This window comes from Suncus etruscus, chromosome 3, assembly GCF_024139225.1.
Source record: "Suncus etruscus isolate mSunEtr1 chromosome 3, mSunEtr1.pri.cur, whole genome shotgun sequence".
Taxonomy (NCBI): domain Eukaryota; kingdom Metazoa; phylum Chordata; class Mammalia; order Eulipotyphla; family Soricidae; genus Suncus; species Suncus etruscus.
The window spans coordinates 13,110,408-13,127,315 of record NC_064850.1 but is presented as its reverse complement, the minus strand read 5'-3'; the positions used below and the strand labels follow the sequence as shown (position 1 = coordinate 13,127,315).

The 16,908-nt window shown below is 51.4% G+C and overlaps 1 protein-coding gene across 3 annotated transcripts in view; it reads left to right on the top strand.

Annotated features, from left to right (window-relative positions):
* The window catches only part of ACTN1 (actinin alpha 1), a 109,695-nt gene extending 93,683 nt beyond the window's left edge, over positions 1-16,012 (top strand). Inside the window, exons 11-22 of one of the 3 annotated variants that reach the window (XM_049770332.1) lie at positions 2,992-3,139; positions 6,118-6,268; positions 6,736-6,844; positions 7,296-7,436; positions 7,892-8,074; positions 8,523-8,657; positions 9,867-10,046; positions 10,790-10,936; positions 11,674-11,754; positions 12,155-12,220; positions 13,156-13,314; positions 15,209-16,012. In XM_049770332.1, coding sequence (XP_049626289.1) covers positions 2,992-3,139; positions 6,118-6,268; positions 6,736-6,844; positions 7,296-7,436; positions 7,892-8,074; positions 8,523-8,657; positions 9,867-10,046; positions 10,790-10,936; positions 11,674-11,754; positions 12,155-12,220; positions 13,156-13,314; positions 15,209-15,367 — 1,659 coding nt within the window. In that variant the 3' untranslated portion in view covers positions 15,368-16,012. The remainder of the gene's footprint in view (positions 1-2,991; positions 3,140-6,117; positions 6,269-6,735; positions 6,845-7,295; positions 7,437-7,891; positions 8,075-8,522; positions 8,658-9,866; positions 10,047-10,789; positions 10,937-11,673; positions 11,755-12,154; positions 12,221-13,155; positions 13,315-15,208) is intronic. The other 2 variants (XM_049770334.1, XM_049770333.1) reach the window with 2 other exon arrangements.
* The last annotated feature ends 896 nt before the right edge of the window (positions 16,013-16,908 follow it).

Below are 16,908 nucleotides of genomic sequence, written 5' to 3'. Positions count from 1 at the left end.
CTTGAGTGATGCTGTGTGGCTCAAAGCCTACCCCCTTATCCCCCAACAAATAAAAGTAAAGGGGCTGTAGAAATAGCATGGAGGTAGGGTGTTTGCCTTGCATGCAGAAGGACAGTGCTTCGAGTCCTGACATCCCATGTGGTCCCCCGAGCCTGTCAGGAGCGATTTCTGAACGCAGAGCCAGGAGGAACCCCTGAGCACTGCCGGATGTGACCCAAAAATTAAAAATTAAAATAAATAAATAAACAAACAAAAGTAAAGTAACCCTTTATTTTAATTGATAAGGCACTTGCCTTGCATGTGGCTGTCTGGGTTCAGTTCCTGGCACCATATGTTGTCATCCTCTGGGCCCCACCAAAAGTGATCCTTGAGTGTAGTAGAGCCAGGAGTCCAGAATATACCAGGTGTGGCCCCCAAAACATTTTAATTTGGAGGGGGCGCCATACCCAGCGGCGGCGCTCAGGGATTACTCCTGGCTCTGTGCTCAGAAATTGCTCCTGGCAGGCTCTGGAGACCATATGGGATACCAGGATTCAAACCACCATCCGTCCCAGGTTCACTGAATGCAAGGCAAACACCCTTCCGCTGTGTATTGCTCTGTCCCCCTTATAACATTTTTTAGGGAGTGAAGTGGTGGCACAAGCAGTAAGGCATCTACCTTGCCGTCACTAGCCTAGGACGGACCGAGGTTCAATTCCCGGAGGTCCCATATGGTTCCCCCAGCCAGGAGCAATTTCTGAGCACATAGCCAGGAATAACCCCTGAGCATCACCGGGTGTGGCAAAAAAAATTTTTTTTTTAAGTGAAAGAATCATCTTTGCAAACTAAATGCCTCTTGACAATATGTCTCAAAATGATATATTGAACCCACCAGGGCATTAGTTGGTTGTAATTAAGGAAATTTTTATTACAATGGAACTTAAAAAAATTTTCTTTCAATGTATTACCTTAGTGAATAGGGTATTTTGTACAAATAGATTCTTTTGAGGAGGGCACTGAGGAATGAAACAAAGATTCACACATTCAAGACAAGTGCTCTAGCACTGTTGAGCATCCCTAGATGTATTTAAGAATACAAATACGAAAGATACAGAAAATAAAAATTACTATATTCTTACTCTTGAGGATCAGCTTAAAAGATATTTTGTGGGGCCGGAGAGATAGCATGGAGGTAAGGCGTTTGCCTTGCATTCAGAAGGACGGTGGTTCAAATCCCAGCATCCCATAAGGTCTCCTGAGCCTGCCAGTAGTAACCCCTGAGCGCTGCCGGGTATGACCAAAAATAAAAAAACAACAACAACAACATCAAAAAAGATATTTTGAGGGCCCGGAGAGATAGCACAGCGGCGTTTGCCTTGCAAACAGCCGATCCAGGACCAAAGGTGGTTAGTTCGAATCCCGGTGTCCCATATGGTCCCCCGTGCCTGCCAGGAGCTATTTCTGAGCAGACAGCCAGGAGTAACCCCTGAGCACCACCGAATGTGACCCAAAAACCAAAAAAAAAAAAAAAAGATATTTTGAAAAGTTTCTTTTTGTCTTCATTATGGCTAAATAAAAATTAAAGCATTTTTATTTAAAAGGTGACTTTTAGGGGCCGGAGAGATAGCACCGCGGTAAGGCATTTGCCTTAGACGCAGAAGGACGGTAGATCGAATCCTAGCATCCCATATGGTCCCCCGAGCCTACCAGGAGTGATTTCTGTGCATGGAGTCAGAAGTGACCCCTGAGCACTGCCGGGTGTGACCCAAAAATCAATCAATCAATCAATCAATAAATAAATAAATAAATAAATAGTGACTTTTAGAAAACTTTGCCTTGGGACCAGAGCAATAGCACAGTGGGGAGGGCATTTGCCTTATACACAACAGACCTGGATTCAATCCCCAGCACCCCATACGGTTCCCCTGAGCACTGCCGCCAAAGCTTACTTAGCTTTCTTTCCATGTCATCAAATATTTCTCACGTATGTCACAGTTTATTTTGTTATTCTTCCTTATTTTTCTTTTGGGCCACACCTGTTTGTGCTGAGGAGCTTCTCCTGGCTTTGTGCTCAGGGGCCACTCTTGACAGTGCTCGGAGGGACCTATGGTACCAGGTATCAAATTTGGGGTTCTTTCAGGCAGACCATTTGCTCTTTTTAGTCCTTTGAGTCACCTCCCTGGCTTCTAGTCTCTTCCTGGGGACTTGGGAGAACTTTCATGAGGAGGAAAATTATACCAAAGAAAATGTCCCAATTGGGGCCAGAGCAATGGCACAGTGGTAGGGCATTTGTCTTGCATGTGGCCAACACAGAATGGACTTTGGTTCGAATCCCAGCCACCTATAGAGTCCCCCATGCCTGCCACGAGCGACTTCTGAGCACAGAGCCAGGAGTAACCCCTGAGTGCTGCAGGATGTGACCCAAAGACAAAACAAAACAAAACAAAAAAAAAGAAAATGTCCCAGTTCACCAAGCTAGTGCCTAAGGCAAATCTTTTAGTGTGAAACACAGCTGGGAGGAAAGATGGGGGAAACCCTGGAGGGAACGTGTGAAAAGAACAAACCTCTGTGAAATGACATTTTCACACACTTGGGAAATCTGGAGGAGACAAAAAAAGGCCTTGTGTGCCTTTTGGAAAATAAGCTCCTTTTATGATTCCCAGCAGCACTTTACCTCTCTGAAGGAATATGGGTGGTTGGGGTCTATGTGTCCAGAGTCTCTCATTGTGCTTGGACCTTTCACAACTCATTTCAGGTCAAGGTCCCTGCAGTCCTGTATGTAACCTCAGAAGTGCAGCAGGGAATAATCCAACATGCTTGTGGATTATTTAAATCACTGCTCTTATTCCTACCCCAGCCGTGACCTCTGGGACTGGTCAGAATCTCATCAGAAGTCAGTCTGCAGGGAACAAGGGCTCTGGGCCCTTGCTACCCAAGTCCCAGAGCAATGTAGCCCTGACTTACTCTTATTTCATCTAAGTCATCACTTACTTACTCCATCTATGTCACCAGGACATCAACAACGCCTGGGGCTGCCTGGAGCAGGCTGAGAAGGGCTACGAGGAATGGCTGCTGAATGAGATCCGGAGGCTGGAGCGGCTCGACCACCTGGCGGAGAAGTTCCGGCAGAAGGCGTCCATCCATGAGGCCTGGACAGAAGGTAGGGCCCGCTTGGCCTCGCTTTTTGCCTTCCCCAGACTTCTGGTTCTCATCCCTCCCCTCCTCACATAACTCTTTCTCATTTACTTTTTTTTGGGGGGGAGCCACACCCTATGATGCTCAGGGGTTAGTTACTCCTGGCTAGGCGCTCAGAAATCGCTTCTGGCTTGTGGGGGGGACCATATGGGACACTGGGGGATTGAACCGAGGTCAGCTGCGTGCAAGGCAAACACCCTACTGCCTGCGCCACCGCTCCAGCCCCTACTTACTTTTTCTTTCTCTCACCGGTTCTCTTATTGGTTCCTGGATGTATGACAAGTTCTGGGGTCCTTTCAGTGGCCTGTTACCTCATCTGTAAAGGCCCCAAGCTGTGAGGTTTACGAGAGTGAAAGGCATGGATGCACCAAGGTGCTGGGAGTAATCACAAGCTTTAGTCATCCCTGCCAGGGTGTCTTCTTCCCTGAGTCATAAGTGTGAGGTTCAAATCCCAACCCTGACCCTAGATTTCTCCTCTCCTAAGAACTGCAGGCAATGAAGTTCCTTCCTCCATTTGTGTCCTTCTGTGACAGATCCCCTAGATCTGGGCCCTCACCCAGAAAACACACGTTTGCTCTTAGTCTAGGGGGCACCAAGACGCCCTCGGAGCTGCTAGGAAGGGGGCTTCTGAGAGGAAACCTTATCAGCATCTGGTGATGGCAGGCCTGGATAATCTTTGTGACTGATCTCTCTCAGAGACTGCAACTCCTTTAACCCCAATATCTTTGCTGGTACTCAGAAATTGCTCCTGACAGGCTAGGGGGAGGGGGCCATATGGGATGCTGGGAATCGAACCAAAGTCCGTCGGGGTTGGCTGCTTGCAAGGCAAATGCCCTTAACGCTGTGCAATCACTCCAGCCCTTTGTTGTTTGTTAGTTTTTAAGTTTTAGGGCCACACTTAATGGTACTCAGGGCTATTTCTGACTGAGCTCAGGAGTGACACCTAGTGGTGTTCTGGGAACCATATGCAGTCTCAGGGCTAGAACTGGGGCCAGAGTAGACAAGGCAAGCGCTACCCTGTACTCTCTCTCTCTCTGGACTCCATCTCAACCTTGTTGTGCTGCTCAGACTTGCAGCTGGAAATGAGCAGAGACAGTCACACATCAGGGCACTGGACACTGCCTTACTGTTAGTGGATAGAAGTGTTAGTCAAACAGGCTTGAACAGAGCTCATACGTATGAATGTTGCATGGGGCAGGCAATGACCTGGGCCAACTGCCTTTCTTCCACTGTCCTGCATGGTGCTGTTTATTAGCCTCGGTAGAAGTAGGGGTGGATAGTGGTGATCCATAAGCTCCTATTGCATCATTTCCAGGCCCCACAGAGTAGCTCAGAGCCTGGCACAGGGCAAGGTGACTATCCAGCTGCCAACCACCAGTAAGGGCATGAGAAGCATTGGTGTGCTTCTAGGGAGTGCCCTGTGCAAATTTATGCATTTGCACCTTGGTGTTGTCACTTACACCTCGATGTTCTCACTTGCCAGCCTGGGAGTTTCATTTCCTGACACCTCTAAAGAATTCACCCTAATTCTGGGCTGTTTGCCAGGAAACTATCTACAGGAGTACAAGATGACTCAGGGGTATGTCATGTAGCTGCCAGATCTCACAGCCTTCAGATGTCTGCCATGTCACCGCCTTCACTTATGGAGACTGCAGAATCAAAGTAGAAGTTGACAGTTGGTTGCTGAGTAGTTGAAGCAGGAAGGAGGATTTCTTTCGAGCCCAGGGAGCTAGCGGATAACAGTGGTTGGGAAACACTGGGAGCCTGCAAATCTGCAATTTTTACCCTCTTAGTCTTGTTATGCAATTATTCTGACTTAAAGGCAAGAAGAGCAGAAGCAAGGAAAGAAATGTTCCTGGGTGTTGTTTAATATATAAACTAATGAGTCCTAGTGTTGGCAGGGGGTGATGAGATCTTTCTCGGCTTGGCCCAGCTCCTGTAGCCCCTACGGCCTGGTAGGTCTGAAGGTTTCAGGGTGACAGTGGAAAAATTCACAAAGTAATCAGATGACGTTTCAGGAGAAATCCAGCTTAATTACAAAACCCTAACTGCCATGTGCCACATGGCTTCTAAGCTAAGCAGCCTCTTTTCTGCTGCTGTATGATCCTTCCTGTCTCTGCTCTCTTTTAGCTGCTCTCCAGGCTTTTTTACTGCCTCTCTCTTCTCTCTCTCTCTAACTCTCCTTCTTATCCACTTTCTCCTCCCAGGCAGACTCCTCTACCTGCCCAGGTGTGGGCAGTTCTAATCATTCAGGTGGGATAAATAAGTTGAGGGAGGGGATACCCACACCTGGGCACAGCTCAGTGTGTGATGGAGATAGTTGTGGCCTCTCTAGGTGACGACATACAAGGACAAAATCCAGAGCCTCGCCCTGCAAAGAATATGCCCCACCAGTGAACTAACAGGGTGGGTATTCCAGAAGCCAGGTGCTGCACAAGGAAGCTAGAGGTTTTCCTTTAGCCACCACCCTGGGAAACAAATTCAAGAACTAGTCACAGTTCCTGGCCTAGCTGACTGCCTGGCAGGGAGCACATCACCATCCATGGATAGACCCTGTGCAGAACAAGTTGGACGTGTGACCATGCAACCATCTTCGAGACTGCTAGGGGCTGTGACCAGTGACAGGAGAGACTGGAGTGATTGATGGGTTTCTCCTAGCAAGAAGCTGGTTTCTTCTGTGAGCCAGCCCAGGGTTAAGCCCCTGTTGCCAGGACAGCCTTTTTTGGCCCATTTTCTTGGAGATGGTCAACTTAAAGCCCATTCCTCCACCACCACACTCAGCTGCTCTGCTGCCTGTCTTCTTCCTCCTGTTACTCATGATCTGATTGGTGGCTGGCAGCCATCTTCCAGCTCCCTGGAAAGTGGAGCTCCAGGGGCCATCCCTTCAGGTAGAGATAGTCTGGGTTGAGACATAACACTTCCTCCCCTTCTTCATGCACTTAGGCAAGGAAGCGATGCTGCGACAGAAGGACTATGAGACGGCCACCCTGTCGGAGATCAAGGCCCTCCTCAAGAAGCATGAGGCCTTTGAGAGTGACCTGGCTGCCCACCAGGACCGCGTGGAGCAGATTGCGGCCATTGCTCAAGAACTCAAGTATGACGGGGGTTGGCAAGAGGTGTGGGCTGTGGTGAGCACAGAGTGGGGAGAGCTGGTACCACTCCTGGCATGCCATAATCCGGGTGCTGGGGACCATGAAGGGCATCCTTGGTGGTGCTTGGTGGCCTCCAGGACTATACCTGGCCATGCCCAGTAAGGTCTCCCTGGCCCAGGGAAAGGGCCCAGTGCAGAGGACTGAGGGGTTTGTCCCATGAGCAGTCAGTGCTGGGACCAGTCTTGTCCTTGAGCTTGAAGAAGGCTCTCTGTCTCCTGCCTGTCTGTGGGCGTCTTGGAGACTGAAAGCCTTCTAGGGCTCTGGGAGAGGAGGACTGGCCTGACACACCTGTCACCTCTTCCTCCCCAGACCCCCAAGAGTATATTGAGGAGGTGGGGTCGGGAAAAGCTTGATGAAAGGAGCAGAGTGGCCATGGCTTACCCATCTCTCCCCATCTCTTCCCTCCCAGTGAGCTGGACTATTACGACTCACCCAGTGTCAACGCCCGGTGCCAAAAGATCTGTGACCAGTGGGACAATCTGGGGGCCCTCACCCAGAAGCGGAGGGAAGCTCTGGAGGTGAGGGTCCCCAGAGGAGGTGGCAGCCACCGCCGGTTGCTCTGTACCCCTTCCTGCTGCTTTGCTCAGAACCTTTCACGGGCTGGGTTCCCAACCTCCTGAAGGTCCCGGCCTGAATAAGGGGCTTCCTCTCATGCCCTGATCATCTGAGCTTCCTGATGCATGCACCTCACCTCCCTGTTCCTCGCTGATGTCTGACCCCTTTGTTTTCTATGAGCCAAACTCTGGGGGACCAGGCTCCATCTTTCTCTGGGGTCAGCCCGACCCTCTCCGGAAGACCCAGGGGCCCCCCCAAGGATTCTCTCTTTTCTCTCTGAGTGGTCAGGTGCTTTTGCACGGGGATCCTTGGGGCTCACCAGGAGGACCTTAGTGCTCTTTTGAAGGGGGACGGGTTGGCATTCTGGAATTGCACTTTGCATTGTACCTTCCTCTCTCCATCTGCCACTCTCAGCGGACAGAGAAACTGCTGGAGACCATTGATCAGCTGTACTTGGAGTATGCCAAGCGGGCCGCACCCTTCAACAACTGGATGGAGGGGGCCATGGAGGACCTGCAGGACACCTTCATCGTCCACACCATCGAGGAGATCCAGGTGACCCGACCTTGGGTAGTGACCTTCTCTGGGAAATGCAGTGTGTCTTCAGGGTTTTAGGGAGTGGGTTCTTCCAAGCAATGCTCAGAGCGTCCACTCCACAGTGATTCTTGCAAGATCCAATGCTTTGACCTTCAGATCCAAGGGTGTGATATATTGTTCAGCCCATTGGACTTTCCCACAGGCTGGTGCTAGCCTCTCTCTCTCTCTCTCTCTCTCTCTCTCTCTCTCTCTCTCTCTCTCTCTCTCTCTCTCTCTCTCTCTCTCTCTCCCTCCCTCTCCCTCTCTCTCTCTCTCTCTCCCTCCCTCTCCCTCTCTCTCTCTCTCTCTCTCTCCATCCCTCCCTCCCTCCCTCCCTCCCTCCCTCTCCCTCCCTCCCTCCCTCCCCTCTCTGACACACACACACACACCTCTGCCCTGGGACACCCATCACTGTGTTTCTCCTGTCTGTCCAGGGACTGACCACAGCCCATGAGCAGTTCAAAGCCACCCTCCCTGATGCTGACAAGGAGCGCCTGGCCATCCTGGGCATTCACAACGAGGTGACCAAGATTGTGCAGACCTACCACGTCAACATGGCGGGCACCAACCCCTATACAACCATCACACCTCTGGAGATCAATGGCAAATGGGACCATGTGAGTTTAAGGGATGTTGTGAGGGTTGAGGCAGGGATTGGATGAGCCACTATGAGTTTCATTAAGGACAGGGATTGGGATCGGGTGTCATCCAGCTATGCTCAAGCGTCTCTCCCACTGGTGCTGAGGGACTGTGTGGTATTAGGGATCCAACACAGACCTCCCGCATGAAGGATAAGTGAGCTCTAGCCCTTTGAGCTTTCTCCCCAGTCCAAATGTAGGTATATGTGTCTGCCATTGTTTTTGCTTATATTTGGATATTATTTTATTGTTTCTTGCATTAGGGAGTAGGTGCTATCTCAATCTGTGGAACTGGATTTCAGACACCATCAGTCCTGCTCACTGACTGACCAGCCCTTTTCCTTCACTAGAGCTCCATGTCTTCATCTGGAATTGGGGCTGATGACTGGCCTGCTCATGCGATGTCCCATGTCTCTTTCCATCCCAGGTGCGGCAGCTGGTGCCACGGAGGGACCAGGCACTGACAGAGGAACACACCCGCCAGCAACACAACGAGAGGCTACGCAAGCAGTTCGGGGCCCAGGCCAATGTCATTGGACCCTGGATCCAGACCAAGATGGAGGTGGGTGCTGTCTCAGGAAGCAGGGAATATCCTGCCCATCCATCAGGCCCTCTCTCCTCCACAGGCCAAGGGTTTGATTTGTTCGCTCCCTTCAGGGTGGGTGGATCCTGTGTAGACCCTGTGTTGACCCCAATGTCTGCTTAAGGAACGGTGAACCATGTGGACAGCACTAGGAAGGTTTCCAGAAGGGACAGTCTGAGGTGACAGGCTTGGCTCATCCCTTTGGCTTAATGGGTTGAGCAGGCCCCTCTTCCTCCTGAGTGAGTAATGAGTAAGTCAATGAGGCTGATCTACCCAGGGAGAGAACAGAACCTCTGTCAGGCATGCAAAGTCTTGCTGAATGTTGCAATGCCAGAGATAAGGGAAAAGCTGACTTGGGTAGGCCTTTGTGGTTTCCTAAGTATTTTTTGTTGTTGTTGATTTTTATTTTATTTTATTTTATTTATTTATTTTGTGGTAAAGCAATGCTCAGGATACCTTAGAGGAACCTCCTGTCATTTTTAGCAGCCAACAGTGCTGCTTAGACCAGGATGTGTTGAAGGCCAACAGAGCCACATCTGGGGGTTGTTGGGGTACGGGTTGGAGGCTTGTGATGCCGGAGTTTGAACTTAGGTATTAGTGTGTATAAGCATGCACTCCAGGTGTTCAATCTTTCTATCTCTCTCTGACATTCTCTGAGCATCTGGAGGACAGAGATTAAGCAGGGTTGCCCCTACTTGTCCCCTCTCCTTAACCTGTTGCACATGGCATGTCCTGGGAGTATGATCATTTGAACAGAGCTTTCACAGACAATATGGCATATGTGATTGGAGGACAGAAACAGGGAGGACAAGGCCTGACTGACAGGCCTGACCCATGGGACTGAGGTGGGGCAAGGCAGGCATCCTTGAGGCACCATGGGACCAGCATGGAGAGGATGTGGGAACCTGGCTTCATGTCACAGAGGGCCATGGGCAGGCTGTGGGTGGAAACAAGGCATGGGAAGGGCCAAATGACAGAGGAGCAGGCATTTAGCTTAGTGAGTAAACAGGAGACAGTCCATGCAGTGGTGCCCCATGGGGCATCTGAAGATGCCAGGTTCATTGCTAATGAACTTCTGAAGTCCTGGTGGGAGCTGGGAATCATCTGAGGACTTACTTGGGTTGAGTTCTTTGGGCCCTAGTCCTTAGCAGCCTGAGGGCTGACCTGGGCCTTCTGTCCGGCGAGCAGGAGATTGGCAGGATCTCCATTGAGATGCACGGCACACTGGAGGATCAGCTCAGCCATCTGCGGCAGTACGAGAAGAGCATCGTCAACTACAAGCCAAAGATTGACCAGCTGGAGGGCGACCACCAGCTCATCCAGGAGGCACTTATTTTCGACAACAAGCACACTAACTACACCATGGAGGTAGGTGGGAAGATGCCCAGGAACCCTGAGCCGGGCAGGGAGGAAGTCAGCATGTTCCACCAGCTTGACAATTGATAAGCTCCGGCCCTGCAGCAAGGGGTGCTCATCTCCCATGGGGCTCTGTGCCTCCATCTTAGTTATCTCCTGAACTTCCCAGGAGTCTCTGCAGGGAACGAAGTTTTCTCTTCCAGAGTTTGATCTCTTGAGTGGGGCCCAGCATTTAGATTGTTGGTGACAATGGCAGTGTTTGGGCTATACCCAGCATTGCCTGGGCTACTCTGGCTCAGCTCTCAGGAATTGTTTTCAGCAGTGATCAGGAGACCATGTGACATTGAGATTAAACCTGGGTCTTCTGCATGCCAAGCCTATGTTCCTCCTATTGAACCATTTCTATTTTTTTTAACTTTATTGATTGATTGATTGATTGATTGGTTTTTGGGCCACATCAGTGGTGCTCAGGGGTCACTCCTGGCTCTGCACTCAGAAATCACCCCTGGCAAGCAGGGAGCCTATATGGAATGCCAGGAATCAAACCCAGTCCCTCCCGGGGTCCATTCTGATCTCAGCTTTCCCAAGCAGGGGCCACCACCCAAGTTGCCCCTCCTGGTGCCCTAACCACCTCTGAACATGAACAGAAGGCGAAGTTTGGTAGATCTGACATTTCCAAAGTTGGGACAGGAATGGGCAGGCGTGGAGACCCTGGCCCAAGTGTCCCCTTGGCTGACCTGTCCTCCCGTCTTCAGCACATCCGTGTGGGCTGGGAACAGCTCCTCACCACCATCGCCAGGACCATCAATGAGGTGGAGAACCAGATTCTGACCCGGGATGCCAAGGGCATCAGCCAGGAACAGATGAATGAGTTCCGGGCCTCCTTCAACCACTTTGACCGGGTGAGCCCCCAACCCTGGCACTGGCTTAGAGAGGCCCCCAAGCCCCTGCCCCTGGATCCTGGAGGGCTCGGCCCTAGGCCTGGGCAGCCACACTGGGCCCCGGTGCCAGGCACATAAAGAGAAAGCAGAGTTTGCCATGAGCCTGCATGGGAAATGAACTTTGACCCTTGACCTTTGCCTTCCTGCCCTCAGGAACCAGGGTCCAATAGCCCGGGTTGGGAACTACCCTGACTATCCTCCCCCATGACACATGGGGGCCCTGTCAGAATTTCTGCCCTAGTTCCCAACCCCACTCTGATTGGAGTTTGGATATCTGACCCACCAATGCCCTGGGGTTTGGGGTAGACGTGGGTGTAGGGGAGCGTGGGGTCAGGTGTTGCCCACCCCTGCTGCTTCACTGCCCTCCAGGCACCTGGTGGGCCAAGCACTCCGAGAGACCAGGGTCAGGGCATCGGGGCTGGAGGTGGGGCTGGGGCACTTGGGGGGGGCTTCTCACTCCCATGGTTCACTGTGCTCCCCGGAGCCAGGCTCTACATGCCAGGGAGAGGGTACCCGGGCGGCGCGTGTGTCTAACCGTGTGCACTTTTATTCCCTCCTCCCACCCTCCCGTCCGCATGCCTCTCCCCATGTCTCCTCACATTCACCACCACCCACCCCTGGGGCATGGCCCACCCACCCCCTCACGGCCTCCACCTCCCTGGCATCGCATGGCTCGCTGCCTGGCACGGCGGCCCCAGGATCACTCCGGCACGCTGGGTCCCGAGGAGTTCAAAGCCTGCCTCATCAGCTTGGGTTATGATATTGGCAACGACCCCCAGGTACTTGCCGCCTGCATGGAGCACTTTCTGGGGTGGCATCTGGGCCGAGGAATAACCGTGTTTCTCCTCTTTCTCTTCCCTCTCTGTCTGGATCTCCCATCTCCTCTTTCCCATGGGCCATGGGCTCATCTCCTCCTGCTGCTCCTGCCTGGCCTTTGTCTGGCTCCTCCAACCTCTGACCTCTGCCCTCTGCCCTCAATGGTCTTTCCTGGAAACTGTTGATCCGCCTTCCACTCTCCTCCTGGACGGATGTTTGCATCTCCCTGCTTTCTTCCTCCTTTTTCCCGTGGGATTTCCTCCCCTTTCCTGACCTCCCCTTCCTCTCTGGCCATCTGTGCCTTGTCTTTCTCCTGCTGCCTCTGCTTCGCCTCCTGTATGGGTGCCTCCATTGGCCCCACAGAAGAAGACAGGCATGATGGATACGGATGATTTCCGGGCCTGCCTTATCTCCATGGGTTACAACATGGTAAAGTAAACTCCCTGTCTATGTCTCAGAGAGCCCTGTGGTGACCGTGGCTGGCTGGAGGCCCCCAGATTTGGGGCAGCCCTTCCAAAAGGGGCCTCAGAATTTAGATCTTGGGAAGATGATTCCCTACATGTGCCTTGGAGGCCTGGCCATCTCATTTCCATCTCTGGCCAGTTTATAAGTTTATGGTTTGCTGCATACCATGGAAAAGGGCATTTTCATACCTGCCATCGTCACCAGATCCCCAAAGCAGCTGGAAAGGAAACTGTTGGATGTTTTGGGTTGGAGTTAGTGTTGCTCCATCTTACATGAATACAGATATTTCTTCTTGACCTGTTCCTGGTTCCAGCCAGGCTTGCCACCTCTCTGATATGGCTTAGACCCATTGCCCAAGGCAATGCCCAAAGAGGCTCTAAAAACTGAACATGGGAGTAATTCCCAGCTCAGCCATCTTGAGGGGGCTGAATGAAAGCGTTGTACACAGAAGGACTTGGTAGAGATCAGAAAAGAAGTGTGTCAGCACTAAGCTCTCTGAGAAAGCTGGGCCAGACAGAAGCCCAAGTTTAAATCTCAGCCTCCCCACTTATTGTCTGTGACACGTGTGTTCAGTTGGTGGCCCTGTCTGGCCCCAAACATGGAAATGTGGCACAGTAATAGCCCAAGAGGGTGTAAGTGATGTGGGGATGGACTTACATACACACAACACTGAGGAGGGTTTCTGGCAGAGAGTAGATGGTGTGTGAGTGGCCCTCAGTGTTGTGAGCATCAATAGCATTTGCTCCAGAGACGGGACATCGTGTCCTTGTCACACAATCCAAATGAGACTGGGGCCTACGTTGTGCTCCACTAACAGTCACTGGGACCTCAGCTCTGTGTCAGAGGGGTCAGTGGTTGAGGTGCAGAGGCCGATGGACCCATGTTGACTCTTCCTCCAGGGAGAGGCCGAATTTGCCCGTATCATGAGCATCGTGGACCCCAACCGCCTAGGGGTGGTGACGTTCCAAGCCTTCATCGACTTTATGTCCCGTGAGACGGCTGACACAGACACGGCCGACCAAGTCATGGCTTCCTTCAAGATCCTGGCTGGAGACAAGGTGGGTGTTCCGGGCGGAGCGGTCCTGCAGAGAAGCAAGCTGGTCACCCCCACCCTTGCTCTATGGCTCTTCTTCCTTCAGTAACTCCTCAGGCTCCTCAGGTGTATGGACCCAAAGGGTCCTCCCTCTGGAACTCACAGTTTAGCTCTGCAAAAGAATCCATAGAATGAGATGTGAGGGATAGTTTGAGAACAGGATTCACTCCTCACATCAGGCCTGGATGTGTGTGTGTGTGTGTGTGTGTTTTGGTTTTTGTTTTTGGGCATTGTGTGTGTGTGTTTTGTGGTTGTTTTGGTTTTTGTTTTTGGACCATACCCAGCAGCACTCGGGTTACTTCTGGCTCTATGCTCAGAAATCTCTCCTGGCAGGCTCAGATGCTGGGGATCAAACCCAGGTCTGTCCTGAGTCAGTCAGGAGCAAGGCAAACGCCCTACCACTGTGCTATCACTCCGGCCACATCACTGTTTTGTCTCAAGCATCTAATGAGGTTTCCAGCCCGCTGAGCTGCACTTCCTGAGGAACTTGCCTGGCATGAGAAAGCTGAAGGAATTGGGGTGGGATGGGGAGGAGCAGGCAGGTTTTCTTCTGTCCCCCACTAGGTCCTTCCTTCCATATCCCATATATATCCCATATACCATATGGGATGGTATAGTTAGGAACGGCAAAGTCAGGAGAGAGTATAATCTCAGGCCTGTCTCTGTGGAGTTCCGAGGTTCCGAAGTTACAGAGGTCACTCAAGTGATTTGAGTATCAGGACAGCCAGATAGACTCAGGGCCCCTGGGGCCGGAGTGATAACACAGTGGTTGGGCCTTTGCCTTACATGCAGTCAACCCAGGACTGACAGTGTTTCAATTCCTGGCATCCCATATGGTCCCTCGTGCCTGCCAGGGTCGGTTTCTGAGTGTAGTTCCAGGAGTAACCTCTGAGCACCACCAGGTGTGAGCCAAAAACCAAAAATAAAAACACAACAAAAAAATAGACTCGGTCCCTGTGGCACGGAGGAGCCTCTGAAACTACCCTGCTGAAGTGACCTGTTGTGTAGATAGACCAGATGGGGACTGGCCCTTCCTCTGGGGAGGCTCAGAGCTGCCTCCTAACTGGCTCCTCAAGGGACAGGGGCAGGGCACCATCCTAAGGATAAGTTCTGACAGAGCCTCTGACAGACCCTGACCCTGCTGCACCCTCACCTCCCATGACATCACCCCCAAAATATCACCTTCCAGGTAGAGCTACTGTGGACAAAACCAAGTCAGGGAAAGCAAAATGGGCAGACTCAGATGCCAGGATTGGCAAAGGTGGGGAAGGCACCTTCTTTACAAACGGGCTGAAGATAATCAGTATGCACTGCCAGACCTCAGCCCACCATTGTTGGTTGAGGTCACATGCGGGTCCCAGAATGCCACAGCCCTGCTTTGTAGAGGGAGCTATGGTGCTCTGTCTCGAACTAGCTAGGGAGGTAGCAGGCTCTTAGGTCTGATTTTATTTATTTGGTTGGTTGTTTTTTGGGGGCCGTTGACGCTCATGGCTCTGCACTCAGAAATCACTCCTGGCAGGCTCGGGGGACCAGATGGGATGCCGGGAATCAAACCTGGGTCCCTACCGCTGTGCTATCTTTCTGGCCCCTCATTTCTGACTTTTAAGCCTGAAGTCCTTGTAGTTTCAGGTTTCTCTCCCTTACAGATCAGCAGAGAGCTGGGAAACAGATGATGTGTTTGGAGAGGAACAGGAAAGAGGGAGACATATCAATGTGTGTGTGTGTTACACGAATACCGTTACACACGTACACGTACAAGCTTCTTGGGGGTTGCACCACAAGCAGGCAGGTGTGGAAAATGTGGCCAGCAGCCATGCCTGGCTCCCTGACACCCTCTCTCTCCTCTCCTCTCCTCATAGAACTATATCACAGTGGACGAGCTACGCCGAGAACTGCCACCTGACCAGGCCGAGTACTGCATCGCACGAATGGCGCCCTACGCTGGCCCCGACGCCGTGCCCGGTGCTCTGGACTATATGTCCTTCTCCACGGCGCTGTACGGAGAGAGTGACCTCTAATCTGCCCCCCTGGGGCCTGGAGCCCCCACCCGGCCTTCTGGCTCCATGCAAGCCCTTGCCCTGTGCCCACCCCACCCACTCCCCTGCTTCCCCTCGCTCCTGCCCCAGCCTGGGTTTGGTGTCTGCGCTCAGCCAAAACAAAACCAGGTGAGCTGAGACCCATGTGGCCTGGAGCCTCCCTGCCCGCAAAAGTGACAGTTTACAAAATTATTTTCTGCAAAAAAGAAAAAAAAAAAGTTATGTTAAAAAAGGTTTAAAAAAAAAAAAAGAAAACTAAACAAAAAAAAAAGCAACCAAAAAAGCCACATATTTTATTATAGAAAAGTATTTTTTTCTCCACCAGACTTCCATGGAAAAAGAGGAAAAGTTGACTCTTTGCACCAAGATGTTTTGTTGTTGTTGTTGTGACATAGGAAAATAACTAAGCACAATGCCATGGTCCATCTGTCCATCCGTCCCCTCCCTCTGTCCCATCGGCTGTGTTCATTTCTCCAGTCTCGGTCCCCCTGTGGGAATGCGGGGAGGGGAGGGGCGACCTTCTCAACAGGCACGTTGGTGCATGTGTGTTTGCTAGTTCACTCTCCATGAAAATATTTTATGATATTAAAGAAAATCTTTTGAAATGGCTGTTTTTTAGGAAGAGAATTTCTGTGGCCTGGCTTCTTCCTTCTAAGTCCAGAGGGGGGGATTGGATTCTTCTATAGCTTCTAGAAAAGTGTGGCCCCACCTCTAGTAGTCCAGATGTGATGGGAGCATGCGGGCTGCTACACCTCCCATGCTCACGGCTCTCGGTGGTGCTCCTCATGCTCCTCACCCCAACAGGGTTTTGGTCCTGATGTATTCCACCTTGCCCTTCAGCATTCTATCTTAAATTAAGGTGGATGTGGGTAGCATAAAGGGCCAGAGTATTTGTGTTGCATCAGGAACCCCAAGTTTGATCCTAACACTACTAGGTATACCCCCCCAAATAAGCCAGTCGAATAGTTTCCTCAAGAGGACCTTGCTTTAAAGATCTGCATGTGGATCTGCATCTGCAGTTTTTTTAAACTTTATTGATTGATTGGTTGGTTTTGGGGCCACACCCAGCGGCACTCAGGGCCTCAGGGTCTGGCTCTGCACTTAGAAATTGCCCCTGGCAGGCTGGCGGACCATATGGGATGCCAGAAATCAAAACAGGTCCCTCCCAGATCAGCTGCATGCCTACCGCTGTGCTATTTCTCCAGCTCCATGATGTGGCTGTTTAAAGACTCCTTGACATATGTCAGGGGTGGCGAACAAGTTTGACACAAAGAGCCAAAATTTTAAACTGTGGGAGTCAGAGAGCCACACCACGCAGTGACCTGCTAAAACAGACCAACACTCACACAAAAGCATCTCATTTTAACAATAATCTATTAAACACACATCACATTTTGCCATTTCGAGTGAGGGTCAAAATCCTGCAGTGATGATGAGGGTGTGCTGCATCCTCCACACTAAGAACTAATGGCCAGATGTGCCACATGGGTCCCCCGATCGCTAGCCTGTGCAGTTGTTTCCGA